The 18,070-nt window shown below is 45.5% G+C and overlaps 1 protein-coding gene across 1 annotated transcript in view; it reads right to left on the bottom strand.

The window, feature by feature from the left end:
* STK24 (serine/threonine kinase 24) overlaps nucleotides 1-18,070 on the bottom strand; it is a 745,744-nt gene that overhangs the window by 83,888 nt on the left and 643,786 nt on the right. The window contains exon 7 of the mRNA XM_086947876.1: nucleotides 12,170-12,327. Coding sequence (XP_086804002.1) covers nucleotides 12,170-12,327 — 158 coding nt within the window. The remainder of the gene's footprint in view (nucleotides 1-12,169; nucleotides 12,328-18,070) is intronic.

The following is an 18,070-nucleotide window of genomic DNA, read 5'->3' as shown; positions in this document are numbered from 1 at the left end:
ACAACAGCTACTTTATCTACATTTGCACCCCTACACATCTTTGCAAAATGTCCTTTCCTTCCACACTTCCTACACATTTTATCGATTGCAAAGCATCTCCTAAAGTCTGAACTGTGAAAAGTACTCCCACATCTACTGCACATTCTTCCTTGAAATTTATTCCTGTCATTGCCTGAGAACGCATAGTTAAATCTCCTCTGACCACTTCCTCCCTGGTCCACACTTTTCTTATTCACAACAGCAACCTCATCCTGATCAACACAAGAAACTCCATTCCCTTGAACATTTTCCTTTGTGTTATCTTTCCTTTCCATCTCTTTCATGCATGCATGCGATTCCTCAACCACTTTTGCTATATCAATGGCCATTTGTAGAGTAGGATTTTTTTGCCGCCCACAGTTTTTCCTGCATCTTTTTGTTCCGGCATTGTACTATCAGCTGGTCTCTTATCATTTCGTCTCTTATCTCTCCAAAATTACATTTAATTGACAGCTCACGTAACCTGGCCACAAATTGGTCTACTGATTCCTCATTCCTTTGGGGTTGGGTGTAAAATTTGTGCCTTGCCATGACAATATTTACTTCTTTCGCGTATTGTTTCTTCATCCGAGCTTTGGCTTCTGTATATACATTGGTTATTGCTCTACCATCTTGATTTACTGCTACAGGAAGATATTTAAAAGAATGTTGTCCTTCTTTGCCTAATGCACTTAACAAAAGGGCTTTTTTTCTAATTGCACTGAAATCTTTCCCATCAAGTGCCTCAATATAGTTCTCAAAAATGTCTATCCATTCATCCCATTCGATGGGTGGATCTCCAGTAGTTTGTAGAAACAATGGAGGTGCAATGACATTCAAGTTTTCCATTTCAAAATTCTTTAAATGTCAACTCTTCCTCAATAAACGTGCAATATGTATAGGAAATCGTGTTAGTAGTAACTTTTCAATGTATGCTGCTTTGAGTCTAATAGACAAACAAATTTGAATTGTGAATAACTCTCTCACCCTTTAATTCTACTGCAGACACTTGTTTCCGTTTTTGATACTCTTTTCAGTCACTCGAAATTCGATTTGTAAATAATTGTAAACAACTCTTTCACCCTTTAATTCTACTGCATACACTTGTTTCCGTTTTTTTTTTTGATACCTTTCAGTCACTCGAAATTCGATCTGTAAATAACTCTCTCACCCTTTAATTCCGCTGCAGACACTTGTTTCCGTTTTTAGATGTCGTTTCTAGTCACTCGATATGCCACTGGAAGCGTCTGTTCCCACACGGTGCAATGTTTATTGCTAGCGATGTTTTGCTTTACAGAAACGGTATCGGTTGCTTGGATACCAGAGAAGCTTTAAGATGGCCGCCACGTACGTTACGTTGCGCAGTCACGTCACTGCCAGTACGTCATCTCCGTCAATGACGTTTGTTTCCTTCTTGTCCGAGAGTTTCTTTCCCGACGCTGGCGTAGATGGCTCCGTTGAAAGGAAACAAAGGCATTGGAATAAAACGGTGAGTCTGCTCGTGTGTCTCTTGCTCGTGGAGTCTACTCGTGCGTCTTTCTGCTCGAGGGGGCTTATTTAAAAAATGCAGACCGTGAGTTTCTCCGTTTGTACCGGTGATGCCGGTTCACACAAGGGGCCAAATCCAAATGTTCACTGAATGTCACAAATACAACACAAATTGGTCCGTTTTCTCTGCAGGAGCTGTGCACTCGCTCACCTCAATTTTAAAATGTGCACACAAAAATTTCTCTCAGCTCCAAAGTTTGTGCAACAAAGTAAGAAATGCAGTTCCTTTAGCAGGGTGCGTCTTTTTACAATCCCAACGCAAATAGGTGTACTTTTTTACCATCTAGTCACGAATAGATACAAGATGTAAATAGGTAAATATTCTCCCAAACTCACCAGTTGTTTTGGGGATCTTGTAGACTTCTGTTCAAGACGTGATATTATTTTTCTCCACGGTAGCAAGGATGTTTCTATTACTGTACTTTGAAATAAGCGGTTCTTCTTCTTTTCTTCAGAATTTGCGTGGTTTTGGAAATGGGTGAGAGTATTTTCCTTTTTCTCAAAATTTGCGTGGTTCTTTTCACCAGTGGAGTTCTCCTCCCTCTGTGGTTGTTCAGCTTCTCCTGCTCATCGTCGCCATGTGTTGTAAATGAAGCTAGTAGACAGATGTACAGCTTAATAAGTGTTTATTAAGCACCACAGAGAATAGCTGGTGTTCCCATCATCAAGCAGGGAGCTAACTGACAAGGCAGAACACATAAGAAGATGACATCAGGGAAAATGGAATGCGGGACTTAAAGAGGTACAGAGAAACACAAGTGCAGAGAATACAACAAAGAGCATGAGGCTTCATTAGCGTAGTCCAGCCTGTAGAGAATAGCAAGTGTCACCAAAGACACTTTAACTGAAACGAGAGAAACTGAGCTGGGTTCTTGAACAGGAAAGAATGATGGTTAATTGACTTTGCCTGATAGTTGGCGTCAGCGTTGAAGGTCGGGTTGGTTTTAATCATGAGTTCTCAGTTGAGGACAGGTGCAGTTAGTGGAGGCGAAACCTAAATAGATAAGCTAATGAAGATGTAAAGTTGCAGTCGGGTTAGTCTAATTTATAAACTTTCTTCTCCCAGGACATTGAGTCCAGTTTGAGTTTGGACCAAGCAGCCTGGTATGGTTTTGAGACAATGCTAACTTCTGGAGTTGGTACCATCACTGACTTGTGAAACCTCAATAAAAGTGATGCTAATGTCGTATGGAGACCAGTGTGACTGCACCCCAACACCACGAGTCAAAACGCTGATATCAGCATGAGGGCCTCAGTACCTGATGTTCTCCACCTTGAGATCACCTTTTAAGTGGCACCCATCAAAGTGCAAGGTCACTTATGCCTATGCCCTGCCACTCCTTCCTGTTGGTCCTCTAACAGCAACCCCCGCTTTCCCACACAACCTTTGACCAAAGACGGTGCAACAGCTGCCCAGACAGAATGCACTGTGGCGAGATTGTGGGCAGTAATTAGCTGCATGTGCTACGGCTACAAGAACTAAATCCTGTATCGAACTATGCAACTGCAAACGATGAAAGGCATATGTTGTGCTTGGTTGTAGCCAGTGACGGTTGGCACGGATCCAGGGTGGCATGGCGAGGGGGGGGGGGGACGGAGGTTTAGGAAAACAATAATAAAAACATACCGCATCTGTCCTCGTCGTCTCTTCTACGTCTCAAGTCCAGCCGGAACGGAAGCAAGAAACACACAGGCTACCCTAAGCCAATCATGACGCTGCTGCCAGCAGCATCGTGATTGGTCTGAGCGCCTTAGTTCGGCACTCAGACAGGGACTAAGAGCTTGTGCATGTTCTCAACACAGGCTGTAAACAGCCTGGTGGAGAAAAGGCAAAGTGTGCATGACTATTTGGCCCACCCAAGACAGCCAATCAAACCGCCATGCGCATTTACAGAGTGTCCACCACTCCTCCCTGCTCTGCAGAGCAGCCCAGCACTGCCCAGCAGGGAAAAATAAAATGATAATAACATCTTGTTATTATCATTTTATTTTTCCTTTTTCACACTACTGAAAAGCAGTGGGGTGACGCTCCACCGCCTCGCGGAAGACCACCCCTGGTTGTAGCCTTAATTATATTCTTGCAATTGTACCTCTATTCAAATGTGTTCAGCCTTGAGGGACACATAGTTAGAGAGTAACTGTGATACATATTTGTAGTCATAGCATACCAGAACACTCTCTGATGTTACTAAGTATATTACTTAAATGTAAATATAGCCTTACATGGTGCTAATAAAATAATAAAACTGCTTGTTTGTTCCATTTATTGTAAGCGACACGATGTGTGGGCTCGGCCCTATGTTCAACTGCACGAATAAACCTTGACTCTTCGACCTCGATACCCCTAGAAACTCAAAGTTTAAAGAGGAGATACTTGGAAGTTCATTGGGCTCAAAGTCTGCCACCATTACCTCTAACTCTGCCACCATTACCCTTGCTTGACTGAATAAGCGTTTTAGTGTATTTTACTTGTGGTGCCATTCCGCTTGATTAAAAAGCGTTTTACCTGGCGAACACTTCAGCCTCATCTCTCCGCTGCCTGGGCCCACTCTCAGCTGAGCATTGACGCTGAGAGTGTCGAAGCCTCTACAGCGGCCATCTTGGGTGTGACTGAGCGCTCTGGTGCGCTCTAGCTGCCTATAAAAGGGGACGGCCCTCTCCGCGTAGCGGACGCGAGCGCGCCGGACTCACGCCGGAGTCATGCCAGAGTCCTGCCCGTCTGCGCCCGTCCGCGCCAGGACGGGCCCAGGGACTAGTTACCCAGTCCTCCTCACGCCTATCCCAGCCACATACTCGCGCTCCACCCTTCTGCAATTAAATCACGCCACTACCTCTCCCAACTCCGCGTGCAAACACTCGTTAGACCCTTCACACAATCAATAATACTGCCGACACTGTCCTTACCAACTGATTAAGCCGGCAGAGATCAGGCAAAAACAGGTGCACAAGCTCAATATGGCACTGTTGATTTGCCGCTCCTTGCCTAAACATGCTTCTGAGATCTCATTCTTACTTCAGGACGTGGCACTGGACGCATTGTTTCTTACAGAAACATAGTTAGGACCCAGTTCAAGCCCAGACATTGTCCAGGCCCTGCCTCCGGGCTATTTAATCCAGCACCTTGATCGAACAGGGAACGTAGGAGGGGGATCGCTATCCTCTATAAGGATCATTTAGTCTGTCGCCTGTTAGGCAGCCCATTACTTGATTGTGAAAACGTCCATTTCTCGATCACTCTTTCACCCTCTGCCTCCTTCACGGGGCTTCTCGTATACCGTCCTCCAGGATCCGTAGGACAATTCCATAGGACACTGCTAGAAACAGTTGTGAACCTCGCCAGTTCAGCCTCCAACTTTACCATATTGGGAGATCTGAACCTCCATTTCGACGACCCAAAAGATACAATAGCTCTGGATCTGGCCCTAGACCTAGAGACATGCGAAATGGTTCAAAGAATTCAAAAGTCCACACACATAAAGGGACATCTGCTTTACCCCATCTTTTCCAATATCACTGATTTAATCACCTTGGACCCGAACCCGGTTCCATGGTCAGACCATTTCATTATACCTTTCGCCTGGAATATCCCTCCCCCTGTCAAACCCTTTAGCACTAAACAGACAAGACACTGGTCCAAACTCAAGATAAATGAATGATCGGAAGTACTAAGGACTACCTCACCGCCCGCTAACCCGGACATCAATATAGCAGAGTTTAACCAGTGGATAGAGAACTCACTGGACGCCATCCTGCCTAGGAAATCTGTAACCCAAAAAAGGGGATCTATCCATCATCCTTGGTTTAGTCCAGAGCTCCGAAAACTCAAACAGAGTTGCAAAAAAGAGGAGAGACTTTGGAGAAAAGATTTTGATCCAGAGATAAAAACTAAATATAGAGCCTCCATTAAAGCCTATAAAGCTGCGTTAAAGGCAACAAAAACAGCTTTTTATGCAGAGAAAATCATTGCATCCCCCAATTCATCAAAAGAGATCTTCAGAATCGTCAAAACTCTGTTGAAACCTCCTGCCCCCCCCCCCCTTGCCCCAAAAGCATCAGGGTTCCGCTGTGAAGAACTTGCACTCTTCTTCCACACTAAAATTCAAAATATTCTCTTGGACCTACCACCCATCACCACCCCCGTTACCCAAACCTCTCTCTCAAGGTTCCTCCCCCGCACTATCTTCTTTCACCCCGCTCACCAAGGAATTGTTACCTCCTCTCCTCAACTCTATTAAAAGTGGCTCCCCCCTTGACCCTGTTCCAATTAACACCTTGAAACTAGCCCTGCCTATTATGGCGTCTCCGGTCATCAATCTGATTAACACCTCGATTGAAACAGGCAAGTCCCACGGGACTGGAAAATGGCCATGGTCAAACCACTGTTGAAGAAACCCAACCTTGACCCTGGAGACCTATCCAATTACCATCCCATCTCCCTTCTCCCGGGCATTAGCAAATTGGCAGAAAAAATGATAAACCATCAACTGTCCTCCAATCTACTCCATCCCTCCCAAACAGGCTTCCGTCCGGGTCAAGGGACGGAGACGGCACTTCTTAAAGTGGTGGAAGAGTCTAGGAGGATCCTGGACACAGGCGGCAATGTGGCCATCATCCTCCTAGACCTTAGTTCCGCCTTTGATACGGTAAGCCACCGTATCCTCTTAGCCCGCTTAGAAAAAATCGGAGTCTCAGGAAAAGCTCTTTCTTGGCTTGAATCCTTTCTTTGCGAGAGGTATTTTAAAGTATTTTAAGGAGACTGCCACTCCTCGCCGCTACCCTTGCAGTGTGGGGTCCCACAGGGCTCCTCCCTTAGCCCCACACTTTTTAATGTATATATGTTCACTCTAGCTGAGATAGTGGCCCCCTACGGAATTGAACTAATCAGCTATGCTGATGACACTCAGCTCGTGGTCTCTCTGAACCAGGCTGATCTGTCCCACACGAGTCTGAGTGACTGTCTTGAGGAGGTATCAAAGTGGATGGGCCAGTCTCAGCTAAAACTTAATAACCAGAAGACGGAACTGATGTTACTGGGCAGGAAGGTATCATTTAATTCCCCCACGCTATGGCCCCCTTCCATGGGTGCCAGTCCAACTCCAAAAAGCGTGATCAAGAGCTTAGGCTTCTGGTTAGATGATGATCTCTCATTCAAAGTACAAGCCAGAAAAACTGCGGCCACCTGCTTTGGTTTGCTAAAATCTATACGTAAAATCCTCCCTCAACTTCCTGATAGAGCCCAAAAAATCCTGGTCCAAGCCATGATTTTGTCGAGACTCGACTACGGTAATGCGCTCTACCTGGGAGCTCCGGTTTCTGTGATCCAGAAACTACAGGTGGTCCAGAATTCAGCAGCCAGATTGCTGACGAGCACTAACCACCGCTCCTCAGCCAAGCCAGCGCTAAGATCCCTCCACTGGTTACCGATTAAAGAATGGGTACATTTCAAAGCCCTATGTATTGCCCATAAAAACCTGCAAGGCAAAGGCCCCCCTATCCTCACCAACCTGATCAAACCACACAAAACTACCAGAAACCCTCCGCTCCAATGATCTTAACCTGGCACAAGTCAACAGAATCAACAAGGCCCGTACGGGTGGCCGCCTCTTCTCCTATAACACCTCAAAGTTGTGGAACTCTCTGCCCCCCCCCCCCCCCAACACTTCGCCAGGAGCCCAATCATTTCTCATTTCGGAAGAAAATAAAAACGTGGCTCTTCCATGGAAACTAACGACTATCTGACCCCGGTTCACCTCAGACCCTTTTTTCGCAGTTTCAAGCGCTGGGATGCCTCCGGGTAGCCATGCGCTATAAAAGAGTTATTTGTATTTCATTTCAAAGTAATTACAGCATTGCTAGTGATTACGCAGATTGAAGAGTAAAGAGTAATGTGGTACACTGTGCATTAAACATATTAATAGCATTGATTTGGGGAATTGCTGGATGATTTACATTAGAGTGGCATGGTTGGGTTTTTTTTTAAGCAAAGGTGTGCACTGACATTAATTGTGAACGTCGTTGTTTATATCTTGTCAGAAAGATCCCTTGCTCGTCTGTAAAATGTTCTTTACATCCTAATCAGTTTCTTAAAGTGATTTAATATGTATCACTTGCCAATCCATTCCTAAATATTCCTCTGAGGAGAACACAAAAATCGCCTGTACTATGTCATAAGTCATACACAAATTTAATGACTGTTTGAGTCTTCAATGTTCAACACACACACGAGGGAGCCCCAACATTTGGTTACCAAATTTCTCCGCGTCATCAGGGGCACCACATTCCAGTCCTGTTTTCTTTTTTGTGTGTTTTCTGATGGTTATTGTTAAGTGTTTTACTGCAATGGATTTAAAGCAAGGCAAGAGAACCAGGAATACAACACCCAGAATGCAATAGGTTGTTAAAGGAAACTCCAGGACTGAAAGAAGGTGGACCATGATCTGGTAACCTTTTTCCAATTCCTTGCATGAAATTGTCTTTAAATCATAAGCAGGTCAGACAGCATTAAATTGCACCGTCTTTGAATGATGTTACAGTCCAGTGGAATATAAAATGTGCTATTTGCCACTGATTTTCCTAAAATATCCCCAGGGAGAAAGTTCAACTTTTCCAACCTCCTGTCAAAGAGCTAAATTCACAAAGGTGTTTGCGCACCTAACTAACTCTCAGGTTAGTAAAAATTGGAATTTATAAGTGCAAATTGCGATCATTGACAAAAGGTGAATTTGTACTTCTAAATTAGTTTTAAAAAAATTGAAGATAGCAAAATTGGCCCTGTAAGTCTGCTCACAGCAGAAGTTTGAATGCATTCCTAGGTGGAACACCTGCATAAGTAGATGAACACAAACTTGTGACAAGAAAGCAAGAGCACAATCTTAACCCAACTAATGCACAAGGAAAAATGGAACAAACCTTTTTTTCCAAATACTAATCTTGGGTTCCAGAGTAGTGTGCTACTCCCCGAAAGAAGCACTTCAGTGCCTCATGAGAGGTCGTTAGAGCTGTATAAAAACATTTAAAATTACTACGTGGGTATTCAAAAATATTTGCAGGTACATTTCTTCCCTGCATAAGGTTGGAAATTTACTACTGTCAATGTCAAGATTAAGTCTATGTGCAGGGAGAGAATGCAGAGGATTCAGGGAAAATTAATTTTGCCACAAAAAAAGCAATTATCAGTGAAGATACTCCAGAATGTGACATTTTCATATGCCGAAATGTGGCCTAGAGGCAATTATAAAAAAAACTTGTTACAGATTTTCATAGAAAAGCATGGCACAATAACCTAAGCTGCTGAACTAGACGACCAAACCACCATACTACAAAATACTGATCAACAATTAAACTACAATAGCAAAATGTTGAACATGAAAGATGAAACCAGGCAAAAAGCACATTTGATAGAAAGCAACGTTGAGGACACAGTAGCATGAATAGTAAATGACCGTCTGTGAAGTGATCTCCCCACAATTTTTGATCTATATGTTTTGTTGACTTAGAGTCTATGCATTTTACCCCTGCTAGTTAAGAGTATAGTGCTTGTGCTCCATCTATATACAAAGTTATGTTGGCATGCCCCTGATTTACATATTTAATTTGCTTACAAGTCCATAGTGTATGGTGTAGGAAATGCACCCAGCCCCTGCAGTTAAAAGTCACCTGTGGGCTGCAGTACTTATTGTGTCATACACAGAGTGGGCCTATAAAACATGGCTTTAGACCTACCATTTGAAGCCAGGCTGCTGCAGCCTAAAAACATGTGGTTAAACCTGTCAAGAATACCCTTTCTAAAAGGTGGGATAACCTGCTTTTAAATATTAATACGTCAGCCCTAAGTACACCTTGTTGCCTACAAGGTGAAGTGCTTGATTATTTAAAATTGGAATGTATGAAACTAAAGCTGGCATCTTCCTTCAGTGATAAATCACCAAAAGTTATTTTTACTGACAGAGCTGTAGCTGGCTCTCGGAAAATGCCAAAGGACAGATTATAAACCATAATCTGTAAATTTGATAGGAAACGGCTAGAATAGTCATTCAAAGTCTATTTTTCATGCTAATTAAAATCCAACCAATTAGTGATGTCAGAGTTTTATTGAATATGTGTGGAAACTGCTCCCACAACAAAGACAATAGCTTAGGAGTGAGGTAGTGTTGTTCTACCCCTTGCAGGAAGTGCAGTTGCTGTGGGCTCAGGGCCTTCATTAACTTGAATGGGACCAAGATGAGGCCTGTCCTTTCACAACTAGATAGGAAATGAGACTAAGAGGACGTTAAGCCTTTGTTCCCCAGGCCCACTCTTGTCAGAGAGGCTCCAAACCCAGAGAGTGGGAAGCTGCCCTTAAGCCAGTCTAGAGTGGACATGGGGGGGGGGGGTTTAATCGTTTCTCTAGCCACCCCTCTGGGTGAACATAAAGGCTGTGCACAAGGGGAAATAGGCCCCGAGTACCATGCCAATAACTGCTCTTCTACTGGGGCAGACACTGGTACCCATTTGCAGTGTAAGAGCTGCCACACAGCATCATAGCAGCAGCAGGCCAGGTACTGCACGAACCCTGGGATTGGAACTGGTGCCCGCAGTGCTTTAAATGGGCAGGTGCTGTTATGTATTGAGTACCTGAACATCTTTAATTTCAGCAGAATGTCTTCTGAACTTCTCACCAAAATTGCAACACTTAACAGGAGAGTACCAGCACTTTTCAGTAGCACTTATCAGTAGCAAACTTCAACGTAATCAGTACCTGTTGTTTGATATTTCCATTTCAAGATCTGGCAGCCCCCTTGCAATTGAAACTGCTTCCCACCTGCAGCATAGTACTAGAATATCAGGCCAGGTAGTGGGCAAAATAAGCAAGCACAAGTAGATGATGGATGGAGCGCGGAAACTTTTCAGACACTCACCCTCAGTCACAGATCTGGGTTGAATCCATCATCGTTCTTTAGCTCACTTCACCACCTCAGTTCAGACCCAGCTATATGCAAATCAGTCTTGACCCTGTGCCTCATGGGAATAGTCCAGCCCGAACTGCCAAGCAAGGTCTTCCCTGGACCGGAAACAAGCATCCTGGGACTGGATTAGGGGTTGACCCCTCATCATCCAGGCTTGCTTGAATCCAGTGGCAAAGTGTTCAAGGGACGCACGTCTGGGCGTACCCTGACAACCTAGGGCAAACAAAGCAAACACAAGGAGATGATGGCTAGAGTGATGAAACTTTTCAGACACTCGCCCTCAGGTACTGGGCAGCCACAGAGGAAGGCTTTGTTGCTCAGCCACAGCACAGTATCCGAGCTGAATCCGGAGAGGCTTTGCTATTTGACCCCCAACAGAATACAACAAGTTAGCAGCAGCAGGTCAGGGAATGCACAACTCCCGGGTCTGGCACTATTGCCCCCCTACAGCACAGGTCAAGGATTGCACAACACTCAGGACTACACTGGTGCCACCCCTCCCCTGCAGTACAGTATGAGAGCAGCAGCACCAGGCCAGGTACTCCACAGCAGGGGTGGCTCCTCCGCTATGGTGGAGGAGCGTCGCCACACTGCTTTTAAGCAGTGAGAAACATAAAATTACAATAACTTGGAGTTATTGTCATTTTCTGTTTTGTGCCCAGCTGCTTTGCGGCAGGCGGGTGGACGGGGCTGCTCTGCTCTCCGAGCAGGGCAGGAGAGGAGTGATTTGCCCTCTTGGGCTGCCCAAATCAGTTATGCGCACTTCCCTGTTCTCCGTGCAGGCTACATTACAGCCTGCACGGAGAACATGTACACCCCTCCAGGCCCTGGCTGAGCGCCGTGTCACAGCACTCAGACCAATCATAATGTTGCATTGCAGTTTTGTGATTGGCTTAGGGGAGGGAGCCTGGCTGCCTGCTTCCTGTTTCTGCCGGAGGCAGGAGAGCACGAGCACAGAAGACACGGAACCTGGCCTAGAGGTAAGTATTTTAATTTTTTTTATTTCTGATCCCCAGCAAAACACTTGCCCCGCCCACCCCCCACACCCGCCCCAGTCCCTGCAGCAGGCCAGGTACAGTAAAGCGCTGCCACTGGTGTCCACCTGCAGCACAGTAACAGAACAGCAACCGGCAAGGGAGTACTGCACAGCCCCTGGGACTGGCAGTTACGCTGGCTGCGTATGTTGTCTAGCAAAAGGACTACTTTATGCCCTAACAGCAAAACGTAGTGAGAACAGAAATGTAACAATGTAACCATCCTTGAAATTCCCTGAACTTGATGGGACTGCTCATCAAAGTAATGAAAAAGCATTTAAAACAGACGACTAGGCTTAGTTTTCAATGAATGAGCGGATTTGGAAGCCTTTATCGCTCTTTCCGGCAACCTTGGGGACTTTCTCTGAAGCAAGCTGAAATAAACAGTTTTTTTGGCAGAACTTTCTGCAGCCACGCCACGGAAAGAGCAGATTAGCTGCTTTCTGTATTTAGATGCTTATTATTGTTTAAAAGTATGAGCGTGTTGTTTAGTCATCAATCTACATGCCAAATCAAGGGTTGCATTCCTCTTACAATATCCAATCAGCGTCCTAATCAAGGTAATAGAAATCAGCTGCGACGCCATCATTACTGCGCAGTTAATCACTACGGCGGGCCTCTTACGTGTCAGACTCCTCCGAGCTCTGGTCGTCATGGCTCTGCTCCGGGCTTTGCTCCGTCTTCCACCGCTTGTACCTGTCAATAAGCTCCGTCAAGTACGACGTTTTTTTCGCATTTCGTACTATAAACCTGTGTTTCAGCAGCTCCTTCGCTGTAGGCCTCTACAAAAGAAAAGAAACATGAAACACGATTGCATGCTTGGCAACAGACATTCTGTGATCAAAACCAGGCAGAATTTTGCAGATTTCGAAATAGTATTTGGCACCAAGATGACATCACAGGAAATGGCATCATTTGGGACGTGACCCAAATCAAATGAGGGTGAAAGGTCATGTGTTCTCTGACCAAGGTTATTTTATGACGTAAGATGAGTGAATCGTGAATACTGTGGCCAGCCTTTTCCTCACCATACATCATCTCCCGTGCAGTCACTACCATAGATTGGCTCCCTCATGTGTAGGGCAGTGCCCTCCCCCCGTCATGCCTCAGCAGAGCACTGTACAGCGCAGTGGACCTCAAAGGGTCTAATTACGAGTGTGGTGGTGCAGGAGTGGGTTCACCCTGCCGCCGCACCACCAAACCCATGCACACCCCGTTGACCAGATTATGACTTTTTAAGTCACTGACGGGTGGATCTTTGGCGTCCCCACAGTGGTGCCTATGAAATAGGCACCGCAATGGGAACGTCAAAGGTAGTACCTGCACGACATAGACTGGTGCAGTCCATGCCATGCAGGTACTGGGGTGCATGCACCCAGGGGCGCACAGCATATGCCCCCCTGCATGCACCCCATGGCCCTGAGGCAAAAGAGAACCCGGTAGGGCCCCCTTTGTTCCCTCTCTGCCATGGTATTCATGGAGTAGGAACCGCCATGAAAACCGTGGCAGAGAAGAAACTCAGAATACGGTTGGCAGGACCGCGGAGGTCCAGCCAAGCATACTGATCAAGACCGCTGCACCACAGCCAAGATCCCTGGCGGTTGCGGTGGTGCAATGGCAGTCTAACCACCCTAGTTGTAATAGGGTGGTTGGAAGACCGCCACTGCCACACGCCCATGCGAGTCTGGCAGTCCATGGACCGCCAAACTCGTCATCAGGCCAAACGTATCTTGCCATGCATTATATCCTCAAGCAATCGTTTCCCAAAATGTAAACCACATGTGCCATCTTTGAGTCCAGTACAGTGCCTCCTGTTGGCTCTATTTGTGCTGAAATGATGATTAAAGTTGATTTTAGACCACCCTATTGAGCTGGATGATCTCCTCCCAGGGGCATTGGTGAAATGATTGGGGGCGTGTGTGTTTCAACATGATTTAGAGACCACTTTGTAGAAGGTAGAGGGGCTTAGATACCAATAAAAGCTGAAACAAAAAGTACCAATGTGTACATTTTAAAGTACATTGAGACAAGTAAACACTAAAAACTGACAATACTTAAAGACCATTGACTTAGTGGGTGAAAAGAGAGGCTGTCAGTTTTTGTCTCAAAAAACTACAGCCTGCCATGTGTCGTTCTGAAGGCTCAGTGGATGAGTGCACCCACTGCTGGGGCCTTTGTTCCACCGTGAGGTCACATGTTTGACTCCCTCAATGTAATTCAGCATTTCATCATTCTGAGGTCAATACAATCGCAACATGGAGTGGGACAACAATAATGATGCTGTCATAGCCAAGGGTCTGCTTCTGTGTGAATGTGGTGTGCTTTACAGACTTTCCACAAATCTCAGTAGTCAAACCAATGCAGAGCGTGCCCAAAAAACAGTACAAAATAGCAGTGGAGTGAATCACTTCTGGGTATGCCACAAACAGGCCTGTGCTGTATGCTACGACACGTTGCACTGCAAGAGAAAACCTTACTGCACACCACTGGGTAGAACTCAACAAGCATTTGCAATGCAATAGGACTCGCATTTACACGAGACCTAGTGCTTTACAAATGGTAGTGATCACTGACAACGGGGGTGGTGGGAAAGAACACACAGCATGAGTGTGAAGGCACAGTAGGTATGACGACACGGGAGGGGGGTGGGGGTTATTTGAAGGCACAGACAACAGGAGGGGGGAGAAGGCACGAAAAACGAGAGGGAGGGGGGAGTAAAGAAGGCCCCAAAGCATGTTGTGCCTGCAGTAGGACAGCCGCCATTGTCAATAAAGTAAATAGTGCTCACCCACTACATAAAGCATGCTGTGTTAGGTGCGAATCAAAAGATCCAGTCCTTATGGGCGGCAACAAATGGAGACAGGGGGTACCAAGGCGGGACTAACAAGCATCATAATGAATCAAAAGCCAGCGTTTATCAAGGACATTGACACCAGCCAATTACAAATATGGGGGGGGGAGAGTGGGCAAGGCTTCCACAGCGCTTCCACAACATACCCTACTACAGTATGCCTCGCAGAGTGAGCAGCGCATGCGCGCTGCAACACTAGGCTTGACCTAACAACTGAGACATGCAGCAATCGACTCTATAGGGAGCCACAAAAGGAGCTGGGCACCACAGAACAAAACAAAGCTCTGCATTACAGCACCCCTGAAACGTACAGTTGTGCATCCTACCCCCAGGCCTTAATCAGCACTTGAAATTGGTCATCCAATGCCCGTTAATTTTTTACATCTGATTATTTTTCAACTATGCACAACTCATATCCCGGCGGTATTCATACTATAATTACCTAGGCCTAGCTGCAATTATTTAACCCTTGGGAATAATTCGGGAACAATGATAAATGGAAGCAGTGCCCCTCACTAGACAACATTTAACAGAAAGAACCCCGGAGACCCATTGTCAACTGCAGGAATTTCAGACACTACACAAAAAAATCTATACATCAAAAAACACAAGAGCTCGTGCAGAACCCTTCATATAACATCTGTTGCTGGCGAAGGGTGCCCCTGTGAAGAACCATGCCAGCTAGAGTTGGTGAGGAGTACATGCCCGTTTAATAAAAAATGTCACTTACTAGGTTGAAACCCTCTTAAAAATCAATACCAAAGCACAAAAATATAGAACAAAGGAAATATTCCAGGCCTTGGTTCCTTTTGTGCATTTGTGTTGTTAATCAGAAGAGCCTGTTTGTCCCTACTCCCCATTAAAAAAGAGCTGGAGCTTGATGCCCATCATGTTTTTAAGCAAGGGCTCTTCCAAAGCCAAAGACTGACACCTGAACCAGTGATCACAGATGGTAAGCTGGCCCCCTCTACCGCCAACCTTAGAGGGCTATGATCAGATATTGTCCTACCAAGTTACTCCACCCCATGAACCGGCCCTGTGCTCTGAACAATAAATGCTGTGAAGCCTAGCATGTAGACGTTGGACGCCAGATTAGCAGTAAGGTGTAGCAGAAGGATTGTGTACTCGCCTGCAGTCAATTAAGCCTCAGTTGGTTATCCACTCTCTCAAACCTTAAGTTGTCTGCATTACTGTAGGACGGACGGGCAGAGAGGGGTAGGATTGGTCCACAGTGGCAGCACCTCCGCTAATGAGAAGGATGGAGCCTCGCCCACTGCTCTGCAAGCAGTGTTAAAAGGAAAACAGGAATAACTAACGTTATTATCGTTTTTGTTGTCCTTTTTGCTCGGGTGCGGGTGGGTGGGCCGGGCTGGCTAGTGCAGGGGGCGAGTGTAAAGCACCCTCTAAAGTGCGCATGCCCGTTTGACGGGCCCACGAGGGCTGGTCAAACTGTCATGCGCACTTTGCATCTTCCCCACCAATCTGCATTACAGAGCCTGGTGAGGAACATGCAAAGCCTTCAAGCCCCTGTCTGAGCGCCCATGGCGCTCAGACCATTCACAACACTGCTTAAGGCAGCGTTGTGATAGCACAGGGGCTTCTGGGAGGCTGGGAGCTTCCTGTTGTGGTGCGGTGGAGACGGAGCAGAGGCGGCAGCACCCGGCGGCATTCAGGGAAGTGAGTTTATTTTTTTTCATTCACCCCACCCTGTGCCTCACCACCCATGCTCAGTAGCGGCCGCTACTGCTGGTCCACACTCACATCAGTCACACAGTTGCAGTCAGCCCCCAATATCATAGGTAGCTGTGCTAACTTCCCCAAGTGTGTTGGTAGTAAGTCAATGTTGCCAGCACAGATGCTTGCCAACTTTAAATCTACGCTTTCCAACTTGCCTTCAAATCGGACATAGTAGCCTCGTGATCTATTCATGTTTTTTGTGTAATAAAAGGTGCTTGTGGCATCACTGAAATCAGCGCACCCCTAGCATATGCAGAATACCCTGTATAATACTGAATCCATCGCTCCTTCAGCATTCTGCTGTATACTTCATACTTCTCCTGAAGTAGCACTATTTGGGCACCTCATTCACCTGAGATAGGAGTAAGCTTTACATCTTTTGGAAGCGTATTCATGCTTCAAATGTGATCAAGGAAGTCATTTGTAAAAGTCCTACAAGTCCAAACAAACTGTTCGGGCCTGCAGAACTTGTTATGCCACCCTCTTAAGTAGCACTTAGAATATGTTCCAGGCCTGTCATTGCACCCTGAGTGCAGTGTCACACTGTCATGCCTACTTGGCATTTAAACCCCCTTTCCAAGCATTAAACTCCCATTTTATTACATTTAAGTAAGGCTCCCTGTTTTATGTTTTTACCGATTTCTACAGATAAATACAGACATAAAAACATTTATTTTTCTGGCTGCATTTATTTTTAAATGTGAATAATAACAGAAAATAGGTTTGTTTTTGAGTGAGTCTAAATGCTGTCAGTCATAATTGCAAGGCCTATAATAGACGAGCGGATTGACAGGTAATGGGGTAAAAACAGAAAGCAATTTTAGTAATGAGGCTTAAGCAGCAGGAGATGTGCACATCGTTGATACGCAAATGTGCATGTTTTCATGTAAGTGCGTTGATTTATCATCTGTGGGTGTTCATATCATTAAAACCTGTTGGGTTAAAAATGAGTGCACATTTATCAAATGTACTGGTTTCAGTTTGATTTTTTCACAAAACCCAAAAGAAATGTGGATAGATACAGATAAAATTAGAAGAAAAAAATCTGGATAAATACAGACGGAAATGTAAAAAAAAGAAATACCATAAAGCCGGGGGCCCTACATATAAGTCACCCCCAAGGTAGGTTTTAGGTGACCCATAGGTTGGCTGCTATATGATTCAAAGGTTAGACATGTACTTGTAAGTTTTACATATCCTATTTGTGAAAAACTCCCAAATTAGTTTTTCACTACTATAGGGCCTACCTCTCCCATATGTTAACATTGCAGATTCCTTATTAGATTTACCAAGCTGTAATTCCTAATTGTGATGAGGTAGATATATTATGTTTAGTACCTAAGGAATTGTAATGATGAACCCTCTTTAATGGTAATGTCAGATTTTTCATTACAATTTTCCTGCCCTTAGCCCTTTGTGCCTGCAGCCTGTCTTGGGTCACATGACTGGCTGTAGCTGACAGTTTGACTTTGTGAAGTCCTCCTAGACAGTCACACAAAAGAGGGATTAGGTGTGCCTCAATCGGCCATCAACTGTCAGGATGGGCGGGTGAAGCTGAGCACAGCCACACTTACACCTAAATAGCCTGTACTCTGCCTTCACACAAATGACTTAATAACACTGTATTGACACTGCAGCCAGCTTGGAGCCAAGTTAGGGGAGTCAGGAAAAACCATGCACTTCAAAGAGCATTTCCTTAGGTTTCCGCACCTTCCAGAAGAAGGGAACCAGAATATAACAGTAGGACATTCAGACCCACTCTTCAGTTTACTATTGGACCTGCGGAAGGACTCTGAGGACTGCCTACTGCTTTGACCTAATGTGCATTCTGCCAGACTGCTGCTGTACCTGGAAAGATGGCTTTGCTGCCTGGAACCTGCCTTGAACCCTCAGAGGCCAGCCTTTCTGTTGAGCCCGCATCTACACCTAGGACTACC

This window comes from Lissotriton vulgaris (assembly GCF_964263255.1).
Source record: "Lissotriton vulgaris chromosome 8 unlocalized genomic scaffold, aLisVul1.2 SUPER_8_unloc_1, whole genome shotgun sequence".
Taxonomy (NCBI): domain Eukaryota; kingdom Metazoa; phylum Chordata; class Amphibia; order Caudata; family Salamandridae; genus Lissotriton; species Lissotriton vulgaris.
Note: the sequence above shows the minus strand (reverse complement) of the source record. Positions and strands in the feature narration are given on the sequence as shown.